This window comes from Scyliorhinus canicula, chromosome 15, assembly GCF_902713615.1.
Source record: "Scyliorhinus canicula chromosome 15, sScyCan1.1, whole genome shotgun sequence".
Classification (NCBI taxonomy): Eukaryota; Metazoa; Chordata; class Chondrichthyes; order Carcharhiniformes; family Scyliorhinidae; genus Scyliorhinus; species Scyliorhinus canicula.
The window spans coordinates 10,533,101-10,546,463 of record NC_052160.1 but is presented as its reverse complement, the minus strand read 5'-3'; the positions used below and the strand labels follow the sequence as shown (position 1 = coordinate 10,546,463).

Genomic DNA, 13,363 nt, shown 5'->3' with positions numbered 1-13,363 from the left:
TTTGTATTTGATGTGTATATAACATGTTTGAAATATTGTAATTACCATAAAGCTTTATTCCTTAGGGTTGTGCTATTCACCTTTTTTGTTCTGTTTAATCCAGAATTAATAGGTAACTTAAAAGCACCAGCTGAGATTTAATTGTATGCTAAATTTGGCTAAGGCAAATTACAGGCAGAGTCAAGAGAATTTATAATAGGGAAATGGCAGAAAAACAAAATTATTACATTGTGTTTGTCTTCACTGAGGAAGATACAAGGAATCTCCCAGAATTAGAGATCCAATGGACTAGGGAGAATGATGAATTGAAGGAAATTTGTATTAGCGAGAAAGTTGTATTGGTGAAATTAATGGGACGGTGATTGATAAGTGCCAGGGACCTGATGACCTACATACCAGAGTGTTCCAAAATTCTATAGATTCTGGAATGTTTTCTGCAGACTGAAAGGTGGCAAATGTCATTCTACTATTTAAGGGAGAGTGAAAACAGGGAAGTACAGGCCTGTTAGCTGTAGTAAGGAATAGTTGGGAAAATGCTACAATTGATTAGAAATGATGTGATAAATGAATACTTGGGTATTAATGATATGATTGGGCATAGTCAGTATGGATTTATGAATGGGAAATCATGTTTGGTGAACTTGTTGGATAATTTTGAGGATGTTACTAACAGAATTTATGAAGGAAAGTAGTATACTTGGATTTTCAGAAGGCTTTGATAAATTGTCCCACAGGATGTTGATTAGCAAAATTACATGGGATTAGAGAATATACTGGCATGGGTAAGAGATTATTTAATAGGCAGAAAACAGAGTAGGAATAAATGAGTCCCCATATTGGCAAGTTGTGTCTAATGGGGTACTGCAGGGATCAGCACTCCAACCCCAGCTATTCACAATATATATCAATGATTTGGATGTAGGGACCAAATGTAATATTTCCAAGTGTGCGGATGACATAGCTAGGTGGGAATACATGGAAGATGCAAAGCAGTTTCAAGAGGATTTGAGCAGACTTAACGGTGGGCAAGAACATGACAGATCGAATATAATGTGGAAAAATGTGAGGTAGGAGGAAAAGATGCGCAGAGTATTCCTTCAATGGTGAGAGATTAGAAAGTATAGATGTACAAAAGGACCTGTGTCCTTACCAATACATCACTGAAGGCTAACACAAAATGTTAGGTGCAGCAGACAATTGGGAAGGCTAATGGTATGCTGGCTGTTATCACAAGAGGTTTTGAGTACAGTAGTAGTGAAGTCCTGCTTCAATTGTATAGAACCTTGATTAGGCCGCATATGGAGTAATGTGTGCAGCTTATGTTAGAAAGGATATCATTGCCAAAGAGGAAGTGCAACAAAGCTTCACTGGATTTGTTCCCGGGATGGCAGGACCGCCCTAATGAAGCAAGTCTGGGCAAACTGGGCCTGTATTCTCTAGAATTTTGACTAATGAGAGGTGATCTCATTGAAACTTACAATATACTTAAAGGAATAGACAGGGTAGACTCGCGTGGGATGTTTCCCCTCCTTGGGGAGTCTACAGTTAGGGGACACAGTTTCGAAATAAGGGTGAAGCCATTTGGAACGAAGATGAGGTGAATTTTCTTGACTCGAGGGTTGCGAATCTTTGGAATCCTCTACCCCAGAGGGCTGTGAAAGCTCAGTCATCGAGTGTGTCTAAAGTGGAGATTGACAGGTTTCTAAACACCAGTACATAAAAGGATATGGGGATAGTTTGGAAAAATCCATTAAAGTAAATGATCCGCCATGGTCATGCTGAATGGCGGAGCAAGCTTGAGAAGCTGAATGGCCTACTCCTCCTATGTTCCCATTTTCCCAATCATCCTGATACCCATTTTGGTAAAGATGGTAAATAATCAAGACTCTCATTATATTCTTCTTCATAGTAACAATATGGTGAATAGGGCCATATTTTGAAGAAGTGTAAAGATAACCATGATATAAGTTTTTATAGAATGAATGTGTTGACTTTTATGGAGTTCTCAATGTGAGGTTCTAGACATTTTAGTTAGCATTTGAAAGATAATTCTGAAGTTTACAAAAAAAATATTTCCCCCTCTCTTGGCCAATATAATGGATGTATAATTTGCTCTGAGGAATCTGGCATTGCTTTTCTCCATCCATCCAGTGAGTAGGACCATCGTTTGTGATGACCCATGTGCTTAACTTGGACATTTTTTCTCTCTCCTTACCTGTGTGGAAGTGACTAAGCTCTGCTGTTAGTAGATGTGGGTGAGAGGCTGTGTGACGTTACTGTCTCCTCCAACAGTCCCAAACCCAATTGCCCTTTTTTTGTTTCCAGTTGCTGCCGCCCTTTTCTTTTTGCTAATATTCCAGTCAATTTTCAGGAAATGAAATGCTAATGGAGAAAATATACAAATGGAAACCTACCATTGTTTAATTTTAAAATGTTCTTCCTGTTCTTCGCAGCAGGAATGATGGTTATATGTTTCATGAAGTTTGATTTGTTTAGTATGCAATAAATTATCCTCTCCAGCAGAGGTCGTATTAACACCTTTAAAAGAAAAATGTAACCATAGCTACAGTATTTCCATATACCACCAAACATTGCCGTTAGTCTCCAAATATGCATTATGCCAATGAGAATCAACATGTAGGTTTCTGCTGTAAAATGGATTTCATCTGCATATATAACACAGAGTTATTTGTCTGATCACTTTTCAAGTGTTATTTGGTCTTGTGGCAGTTTTTCATCCCTCCCTCGGTCAATTCTCCCCCCTGGGCCAATTGCCAACCCGAAAGTATTATTACACTAGAAATTCACAAGAACCCATCGGTGAATTCTTGAAATGTTGATTTCTCACTCTTCTTCCCCCCCCCCCCCCCCCCCCCCCCCCCCCCCATTTGTGTTTGATACCCAACCATTTCTGCTTGCTTCTATCTCATTGATCCACTTAACCTTGAGCAAGATTCAAACCCAGTTTCCACGTGTTCTGTGGCATCATGTATCAAATATGCCAGTGTGCTATCCTGTAGCATTCAAGTATTATGATGAGGTGGGTACTGTATTTTTGTGACTGCCTATAACTTCCAAAAACCAGAAGCGCTATCCGATAAGTTGCAGAAAGGCCCTAATATAGCCATACAGATGTCTGGTACTCCATCTAAGCAACCTTGAACAAGAATTAGTTGACTTCATGAACGATTATTCGTGCATTGTATTTAACTCGAAGGAAACCCAAGTCTAACTTTCATACACATCCTCTCTCCACCAGGGGTCAGTAGTTAACCATTGGAAGCTGGATCTATAGCTTGACACCAATGACTTGCTTGTAAAATGCACCATTACCCTGGCTGAGATTGATTATTCCAGTATAGACCAAGGATATAGCTTGAACTCTTGCTCAATTCCACAAATGTGGCATATTATCCATGAAACTATAGCAAAGTTGGATTCTACTTTATGAAATTTGTTTTGTGCTTTGTAACCCCTCTTATTCTGCTTTTCTCCGTGCACTGAGTTCTCTCTATGACAGAGGATGGGGGATGTGCTGCTAAAGTCAAACAAAGGCTAGAAATACTTAGTAGGTCAGGCTGCATCCAGGGAAATCAACGTTTCAGGAACTAGACAATTCCTCGCGACTGGAAGATACGAGAGCATAGAGCATACAGTGCAGAAGGAGACCATTCGGCCCATCGAGTCTGCACTGAGATGAAACTTTTTTTTAAAATGAACAGAACGATAAAAGGAAGAATGTGATAAAAGATGCCTAAGAAATACTTGTGACGTGCTTGGTAGAGACCAGAAGGTGTTTATATTAACAAGAGATAAAGGGGTGAATATTGAGAGAAATAAAAGATGTGTACAGCATACAGATATAAAAGACATGTAAAGTCCAGAGGATGAATCTTGGACCTGAAACATGTATTTTTGTTTTCCCACGGATGTTATCTGAGGATCATATCCAGCTCAGTCTGTTTTTATTTTTAGATTCTCATCATATGCAGTATTCTTTTCCCCCAGCAGATGATATGTTTCCTAATTTTTGCCAATGTCAATCTGTATCAGTGGTCCCGGTTGGCTTAACCCTTGGTTTCTGTGCGTCTGACAAAAATATTTAACAATAATAATAACCTTTTTATTGTCACAAGTACAAAGTTACTGTGAAAAGCCCCTAGTTGCCACTTTCCGGCACCTGTTCGGGTAAGCTGGTACTTGAATTGAACCCACGCTGCTGGTCTTGTTCTGCATCACAAACCAGCTGTCTAGCCCAGTAGTTCTCCATAGTGATGTTGCTGAGTTTGGAACTTCAGTATTGTGGAGCACTAAATGTGTAAATTTACATTCCATCACCCTGTTCCTTCCCTTGTTGACATTGAGCTTTTTCTAAAAAGAAAATATACGTAATGTAATATATTTCTGTAGTACAATGCTACCAAAGTCAGTTGTCATAATTAGATTGGTCATGGATTCTGTAAGATCTCACTGTTATAATATTCTCCAGTAGCACCTCGCGTATCTGTCCGTCGTTAGATTCAGTTCTGCTCTTGCCATCTCAACCTTATTTTTCTTTCTAGATATTTTTTGATCTGCAACCCATTCTATTGTCTAATGATTCAGCACTGATTGCCCATCCATCACAACCTTTGAGGTTTAAAATGTTTTGTTGACTGCGTTAGTCATTTTTTGGTTATTTAGTATTGATCACCCTGAATCTCCCAAGTTAATACCCAACACCTCACCTGCTTAGCGCATTCCAAAAGCACCTCTAAAATAAAATAGAATACATTTAAAATAATATATGAAATTTTACTTTGGAGCATCTCCACGATGTATGGAACCTTTGCCAATTGATCATTTGTGGTGTTAAAAACATACTTCTTGATGAATTGAAAGGATTTTTTGTTATTTTTAAAAATGAATTGCTAAAGCATTAGAACATGGCCATTTTAAAAAGTTTACTTCTCCTTTATTTCTTTCTTTCTCATGAATTACTTGTAATATTGATCATCAGTGATAATTTCTCAGAAATTTGTCTTCCATTTAACTATCATTCTGACTATATTTCCGACTTGTCATTTGCTTAATTCAGTTAACTCTCAAAATGTATCTTTGTAGATTGAAGTTTATAACTATTGCTTTTCATCTAAATGTGGTCTTCCATCCCGCGACAGAGTGGCCACACCGTCATAAACGCCGTCGCGTTTTACAACGGCATAAACGGGCCGCTCCCACGTCTAATTCTGGCCTACAGGGGGCCAGCATGGCGCTGGAGCAGTTTGCGCCGATCCAGCTGCAGATCCCGGTGCAAACTGTGCGCCGCGGGATCCGCGCATGCGCAGTTACGCCGGCGCCAACGAGGATATGCACAGTGGCGCCGGCGCCAACACGCACGGTGGCCTCCTTCAACGTGCCGGTCCCGACGCATCATGGCGCAGGGCTGCAAGGGCCGGCGCATAGGGTCCCGATCGCGGGCCAGGCCACATCAGAGGCCCCCTCCCCACAGGCCGCCATTCAGTACAGAGAATCGGCGGGCTGGCCGCATAAAGCGGTATGGCCCGTTCGCGGGGATTCTCCGGTCCAGCGCTGGGCTGGGAGAATCCCGCCCCATGTACCTTTTAAGGATATGTTTCCACATCGTGTTACATGTTGCCAGGAGGTGTAAGAGATTGGAATTGGCTGTTTGTTTCTTTCTCCTACTTTATCTCTTTTTTTCTTTTGGGAAATGCTTGATCTTTTGGGGTGACATGGCAACACAGTGGTTAGCACTGTTGCTTCACAGCGCCAGGGTCCCAGGTTCGATTCCCGGCTTGGGTCACTGTCTGTGCGGAGTCTTCACATTCTCCCCGTGTCTGCATGGGTTTCCTCCGGTTTCTTCCCACAGTCCAAAGATGTGCAGAGTTGGGTGGATTGGCCATGATAAATTGCCCGTAGTGTTCAAAGATTAGGTGGGGTTATGGGGAAAGGGTGGAGGAGTGGGCATAAGTAGAGCGCTCTTTCTAAAGGCCGGTGTAGACGTGGTGGGCTGAATGGTCTCCTTCTACACTGCAAATTCTATCATCTACAGTTAACGCCTTATGGAAGGCACCGTAGGTGAAATTGGAAATCACTGGTACAAACCTACTGCACCTGGAATATTGTGTGCAGTTTTGATCTTCACATTTAAGAGCAGATATATGCAATTGGGGGCAGTACGGCAAAGGTTCACTGAGTTGTTCTGTTGAATGAGGGCCAATGTCCAATGATGGGCAGCTGAATAAATTGGACTTGTATTCACTGGAGTTTAGAAGCACGAGGGGTGATCTCATTAAAAGGTCCACAATCCTTGAAGGGCTTTGGGAGGGTGGACGCTGCGAGATTGTTTCCATTGGTCTGGGTCTAAACCACAATCTCAGGATAATTTAAGACTGAGATGAGGAGCAATCTCTTCACTCAGTGATGGAATTCTCTACCCCAGAGGTTTTGCGGATGCTCCATAATTGAATACATTTAAGGCTGTGGGATAGACGGATTTTTGCTGTCTGAGAACATTGAGGGATGGGGGAGTGGTCAGGTAAATGGAGTTGAAGCCCAAGATTAGCCATGATCGTATTGAATGGCTCGATGGGCTGTGTGGCCTTCTGCTATTTCTTATCTTCTTATGCCTACTGCAAGCAGAGCAGTATGTTAGAGTTCCATTTTGCTGTATCACCATGTCTCACACTCCTCGCAGTTGAAAAGGGCATTACAAAACTAAAAAATTAGATAAATTATCCTTGTAATTAATCCGCTGATCATTTACAAACTCCATTTTTACTGTCTCTCATAATTCCAGCACACTAATGATTTTGCCCTGTACACGGAGGCCATTAAGTTTTTCAACCACCCAGAGAGCATGGTCAGGATTGCTGTCAGGACAATTACCCTTAATGTGTATAAAGGTGAGTACAGCATTGTATGATTATACTTGTTAATGCCATTAGTGAATGCTTGCAAAGTTCTGACAGAAGACATGTTAAAACCAATGAGCATGCATTTTATGTTTTAAGATCTGATCATTCTCGCCAGTCAAGATGTTTACTTCAAAACGTCCTTATTGTGTTTAAATTGTGGTCTGCTAGTAGCCTAAATTACTTATTTCTGAAGAATGAAAGTTTTAATTTGCAAACAAAATTGATTGTGTAAGTGTGATATCGAAACCCTGCTGTTTTTCTCTGGTAATTGCTGTGAACAATTATTTTAAAATACTTTCCTTTATATTTCTCCATTGCACCCATTTTCTTCGCTGCAGATCTACAAACTGACTGCAGTCTTAACTCTTGCACAGTATAAATCTTACGTATGTGCTTAAGATCAGCATTCCCAGGAGTTGCAATGGTTTTGATTTTAATTTTCTACCTCTGCTAAGTTGCATGCTGAGCATTGAATTGAGAGGCAGATGTATTAGACAGTATATTTCAGATTGTTTTAACAAATGTGATACATGTACAGTTTGCCTCCCGTTAAAAGAAGCTGCACTTGCCAGTCTTCTGAAAGGGCCAAAGCAAACCGGTTTACCTTAATCCATGTTAAATTAAAAGTTGCACCTACAGTTCTCTTGTCTGCAACACAACCTGGTGTTATTGACGGGCGCTGGTTCAGATGTGATGGAGGTCAAATGCCTCTCGGGTGCGGGATGTGAGCACGACATCTAGAGGGAGTTGCACATTCCATAAAGTCTATGCTAAACCAGACTTGGGGATGAGTGATGCTGGATGCAGAATATGCTATATTTACCAGAACTAATGCTACCTACTTCAATAAGTGCAGGAGTCCTTTCTTTCCTACGGTAAAAATTGTGGAAAGTTTTCTGCATTGGAATAATTACAAAAATTGACTGGGTTGGTGGTTCTTTTCGAAGGCAATCTGCTCATTGCATCTTTTCCTGGGGTATTTTTGCTGAACTGCTGTATTGGAACAAATAACCTACTGTGTCTTAGAAGCGGTGTGCGCTTCCTGCTACAGGTAGGCTATTGGTCCTCTAGAGGATGCTGTGCTTTCCAAGTGCTTATTAACTGTTCTCTGTTTTTGTCCTTTCTTCAATGATGACTCCAATGTACCCCATTGCAGTGTCATGTAAGTTGATTAACCTTTTTATCTTTTAACGTTTTAGGGTTTGTTATCAGTGCTTCCTTGTATGTACTTGAGAAATAAGCAAGGCTTCTTGTAATCATTAGATGTGTTGAAATATGCATCAGCTATTCTGCGGAAACAAAGCCACATTTATTTAGAGAGAAAAGTTGTGAAATACGGTGATTTCAAATGTCCTATAATTGAAGTGGATAGCTAAATCTTTCACTTTTGGAGGGAGGAGGAAAAATCTTTTCAGATTTAGAAAAGGTTTCCAAATGATATCCTTGTGGATATTTCTTTGTTTTTTTTCCCTAAATAACTAAAATGAATGCCACATGAATGCGCCTAAATAATTCACCCTCCACCTCTTGAAACTTGAAATCTTGCTGAAATTATGAAAAAAAACCTGTAATCGCAATAGCCAGTTTTACTTGAAATGTGCACTTGATTTTAGTCCTTCAGAAATGCTTTCTTTGAGCTTCAGAGGGCGCTGTTACTTTATAAAAGCATGTCAAGTGTTCAGACAAAACTTTTCAAACAAAATATTTATATTCCTACTGTGAATAGCTAATCAAATTGTTATAGAGGCTATGAGCATTGACTACAGCGAAAATATTTAAAAACAATAATGACAAGAATCCTTTCACCAAATTAATATCCGTCCAACTCTGACTCAAAAAAGCCTTTGTTTTGCATTTTGAAATGTGCATTTGTATTTAGTTTTGTTGATGAATACCAGACAAAATTGTTCAAATAAATTTAAGAAGTTTGAACATTAGCTAATGTCAGCCAACCCTAACCCAACACGGGAGAATCCAATCTATGACCTTGTGGGCTGAAGTCTCCACATTTTCAAGGTTGGGGGGGTTTAAACTAATTCAGCAGGGGCATGGGAACCTGGATTGTAGTTTTGGGGTACGGGAGATTGAGAGTACAGAGGTCAGGAGCACAGATTTGACTTCGCAGGAGGGTGCCAGTGTTCAGGTAGGTGGTTTGAAGTGTGTCTACTTCAATGCCAGGAGTATACGAAATAAGGTAGGGGGAACTGGCAGCATGGGTTGGTACCTGGGACTTCGATGTTGTGGCCATTTCAGAGACATGGATAGAGCAGGGACAGGAATGGTTGTTGCAGGTTCCGGGGTTTAGGTGTTTTAGTAAGGTAAGAGAAGGGGGCAAAAGAGGGGGAGGTGTGGCGCTGTTAGTCAAGGACAGTATTACAGTGGCGGAAAGGATGCTAGATGGGGACTCTTCTTCCGAGGTAGCATGGGCTGAGGTTAGAAACAGGAAAGGAGAGGTCACCCTGTTGGGAGTTTTCTATAGGCCACCTAATAGTTCTAGGGATGTAGAGGAAAGGATGGCGAAGATGATTCTGGAAAAGAACGAAAGTAACAGGGTAGTTGTTATGGGAGACTTTAACTTTCTAAATATTGACTGGAAAAGATATAGTTTGAGTACATTAGATGAGTCGTTCTTTGTACAATGTGTGCAGGAGGGTTTCGTGACACAATATGTTGACAGGCCAACAAGAGGCGAGGCCACATTGGATTTGGTTTTGGGTAATGAACCAGGCCAGGTGTTAGATCTGGAGGTAGGTGAGCACTTTGGAGACAATGACCACAATTCGGTGACCTTTACGTTAGTGATGGAAAGGGATAAGTATACCCCGCAGGGCAAGAGTTATAGCTGGGGGAAGGGCAATTACGATGCCATTAGACATGACTTAGGATGTGTAGGTTGGAGAAGTAGGCTGCAAGAGTTGGGCACACTGGATATGTGGAGCTTGTTCAAGGAACAGCTATTGCGTGTTCTTGATAAGTACGTACCAGTCAGTTAGGGAGGAAGGGGTCAAGCGAGGGAACCGTGGTTTACCAAAGAAGTGGAATCTCTTGTTAAGAGGAAGAAGGAGGCCTATGTGAAGATGAGGCGTGAAGTTTCAGTTGGGGCGCTTGATAGTTATAAGGAAGCGAGGGAGGATCTAAAGAGAGAGCTAAGACGAGCAAGGAGGGGACATGAGAAGTCTTTGGCAGGTAGGATCAAGGAAAACCCAAAAGCTTTCTATAGGTATGTCAGGAATAAAAGAATGACTAGGGTAAGAGTAGGGCCAGTCAAGGACAGTGGTGGGAAGTTGTGTGTGGAGGCTGAAGAGATAAGCGAGATACTAAATGAATACTATTAGTCAGTATTCACTGAGGAAAAAGATAATGTTGTGGAGGAGAATGCTGAGACCCAGGCTATTAGAATAGATGCCATTGAGGTGCGTAGGGAAGAAGTATTGGCAATTCTGGACAAGGTGAAAATAGATAAGTCCCCGGGGCCTGATGAGATTTATCCTAGGATTCTCTGGGAAGCCAGGGAAGAGATTGCTGAGCCTTTGGCTTTGATTTTTATGACATAATTGGCTACAGGAATAGTGCCAGAGGACTGGAGGATAGCAAATGTGGTCCCTTTGTGCAAGAAGGGGAGTAGAGATAACCCCGGTAACTATAGGCCGGTGAGCCTCACGTCTGTTGTGGGTAAAGTCTTGGAGAGGATTATAAGAGATACGATTTATAATCATCTAGATAGGAATAATATGATTTGGGATAGTCAGCATGGTTTTGTGAAGGGTAGGTCATGCCTCACAAACCTTATCGAGTTCTTTGAGAAGGTGACTGAACAGGTAGACGAGGGTAGAGCAGTTGATGTGGTGTATATGGATTTCAGTAAAGCGTTTGATAAGATTCCCCACGGTCGGCTATTGCAGAAAATACAGAGGCTGGGGATTGATGGTGATTTAGAGATGTGGATCAGAAATTGGCTAGTTGAAAGAAGACAGAGGGTGGTAGTTGATGGGAAATGTTCAGAATGGAGTTCAGTTACGAGTGGCTTACCACAAGGATCTGTTCTGGGGCCGTTGCTGTTTGTCATTTTTATAAATGACCTAGAGGAGGGCGCAGAAGGTTGGGTGAGCAAATTTGCAGACGACACTAAAGTCGGTGGAGTTGTAGTCAGTGCGGAAGGATGTTGCAGGTAACAGAGGGACATAGATAAGCTGCAGAGCTGGGCTGAGAGGTGGCAAATGGAGTTTAATGTGGAGAAGTGTGAGGTGATTCACTTTGGAAAGAATAACAGGAATGCGGAATATTTGGCTAATGGTAAAATTCTTGGTAGTGTGGATGAGCAGAGGGATCTCGGTGTCAATGTACATAGATCCCTGAAAGTTGCCACCCAGGTTGATAGGGTTGTGAAGAAGGCCTATGGTGTGTTGGCCTTTATTGGTAGAGGGATTGAGTTCCGGAGCCATGAGGTCATGTTGCAGTTGTACAAAACTCTGGTACGGCAGCATTTGGAGTATTGCGTACAGTTCTGGTCGCCTCATTATAGGAAGGACGTGGAAGCTTTGGAATGGGTGCAGAGGACATTTACCAGGATGTTGCCTGGTATGGAGGGCAAATCTTATGAGGAAAGGCTGATGGACTTGAGGTTGTTTTCATTAGAGAGAAGAAGGTTAAGAGGTGACTTAATAGAGGCATACAAAATGATCAGAGGGTTAGATAGGGTGGACAGTGAGAGCCTTCTCCCGCGGATGGAGGTGGCTAGCACGAGGGGACATAGCCTTAAATTGAGGGGTAATAGATATAGGACAGAGGTCAGAGGTAGGTTTTTTACGCAAAGAGTGGTGAGGCCGTGGAATGCCCTACCTGCAACAGTAGTGAACTCGCCAACATTGAGGGCATTAAAAGTTTATTGGATAAGCATATGGATGATAATGGCATAGTGTAGGTTAGATGGCCTTTAGTTTTTGACTTCCCATGTCGGTGCAACATCGTGGGCCGAAGGGCCTGTACTGCGCTGTATCGTTCTATGTTCTATGTAACATGGGAAAATTTTGTATGCAAAGTTTTTAAATGTGCATGAAGGCTGCGCATCTTGCTGTAATGTTAGCTGGTTAGCTCGAAACTATGAAATGGATTTAAAATCTCATTTGGACTGGTGGAAGTAATACATTAGTCTGGACCCCTGGTCTCTGGGTCTGTACTCATTGGAGTTTAGAAGGATGAGGGGGGAATCTTATTGAAACTTGCAGGATACTGCGAGGCCTGGATAGAGTGGATGTGGAGAGGGTGTTTCCACTTCTAGGAAAAACTAGAAGCAGAGGACACAACCTCAGATTAAAGGGACGATCCTTTAAAACAGATGAAGAGGAATTTCTTCAGCCAGAGGATGGCGAATCTGTGGAACTCTTTGCCGCAGAAGGCTGTGGAAGCCAAATCACTGTGTGTCTTTAAGACAGAGATAGATAGGTTCTTGATCAATAAGGGGGTCAGGAGTTATGGGGAGAAGGCTGGAGAATGGGGAAGAGAAAAATATCAGCCATGATTGAATGGCGGAGCTGACTTGATGGGTTGAGTGGCCTAATTCAGCACCTATGCCTTATGGTAGTTCCCATGTATTATCAGCCTACTGTGGTGGAGTGATGCCTTCAACATGCATGGAAGCATCCAATAATTCAAACAACACCATTTGCCAAATTAGTTTTCATATCAGATTAATGTACCGAAAAATGTTGTCCAATCAATTTCGGCTAATCAATGGCAGCAGCAACAAGTCGTACTTATATAGCACCTTTTAATGTAATGCAAGTTCTAGGGTGCTTCACATGAATGTTATAAACCAAAATTTGAGATACATGAGATACAGCCAGATGGCCAAAAGATTTACAAATAAGGTAGGTTTTAAAGAGTGTCTTCGAGAGGGAAGGAGTGGTGGAGAGGTTTTGGGAGGGAATTGCATAGTTGTAGGGACGAAGAAGCTGAAGGCGATAATAATAATTGCTTATTGTCACGAGTAGGTTTCAATGAAGTTTCTGAGAAAATCCCCTAGTCGCCACATTCCAGCTAATATGGGCCTTTGAGCACAGGGGTGGTGTGCGGACAAGATTAGATGCATTTGAGGTTACGGACAGTGCAGTTTTGGATGGCCTCACGTTTACAGATGGTAGAAAATGGGAGGCTGGGCAGGATTGCTTCGGAATAGTCAGGTCTGTTTGCTAGAATTAATTAAAGTGTGGATGAAGGTTTCAGCCGTAGATGAGCTGAGGGAGCCCGGACTTGGATGATGTTATGGGGGAAGAGAAAGGCCATCCTCGTGATGGTGCAAGTGTGTTTGACCTCTGGATTAAACATGACACCAAGGTTCTGAACGGTATTGTTCAGCCTCTGACGGTTGCCGTGGAGAGGCATAGAATCAGTAGCTAGGAACCAGTTTATAATGTAGACTGCAAACAATATTTAATTGCAGAAAATTT

General features: G+C 41.8%; 1 protein-coding gene across 6 annotated transcripts in view; it reads left to right on the top strand.

Moving 5' to 3' along the window:
- Positions 1 to 13,363, top strand: part of clec16a (C-type lectin domain containing 16A) — a 303,082-nt gene that overhangs the window by 26,638 nt on the left and 263,081 nt on the right. For all 6 annotated transcript variants that reach the window (XM_038820933.1, XM_038820930.1, XM_038820934.1 and 3 more), the window contains exons 5-6: positions 6,800 to 6,905; positions 8,074 to 8,079. In XM_038820933.1, coding sequence (XP_038676861.1) covers positions 6,800 to 6,905; positions 8,074 to 8,079 — 112 coding nt within the window. The remainder of the gene's footprint in view (positions 1 to 6,799; positions 6,906 to 8,073; positions 8,080 to 13,363) is intronic.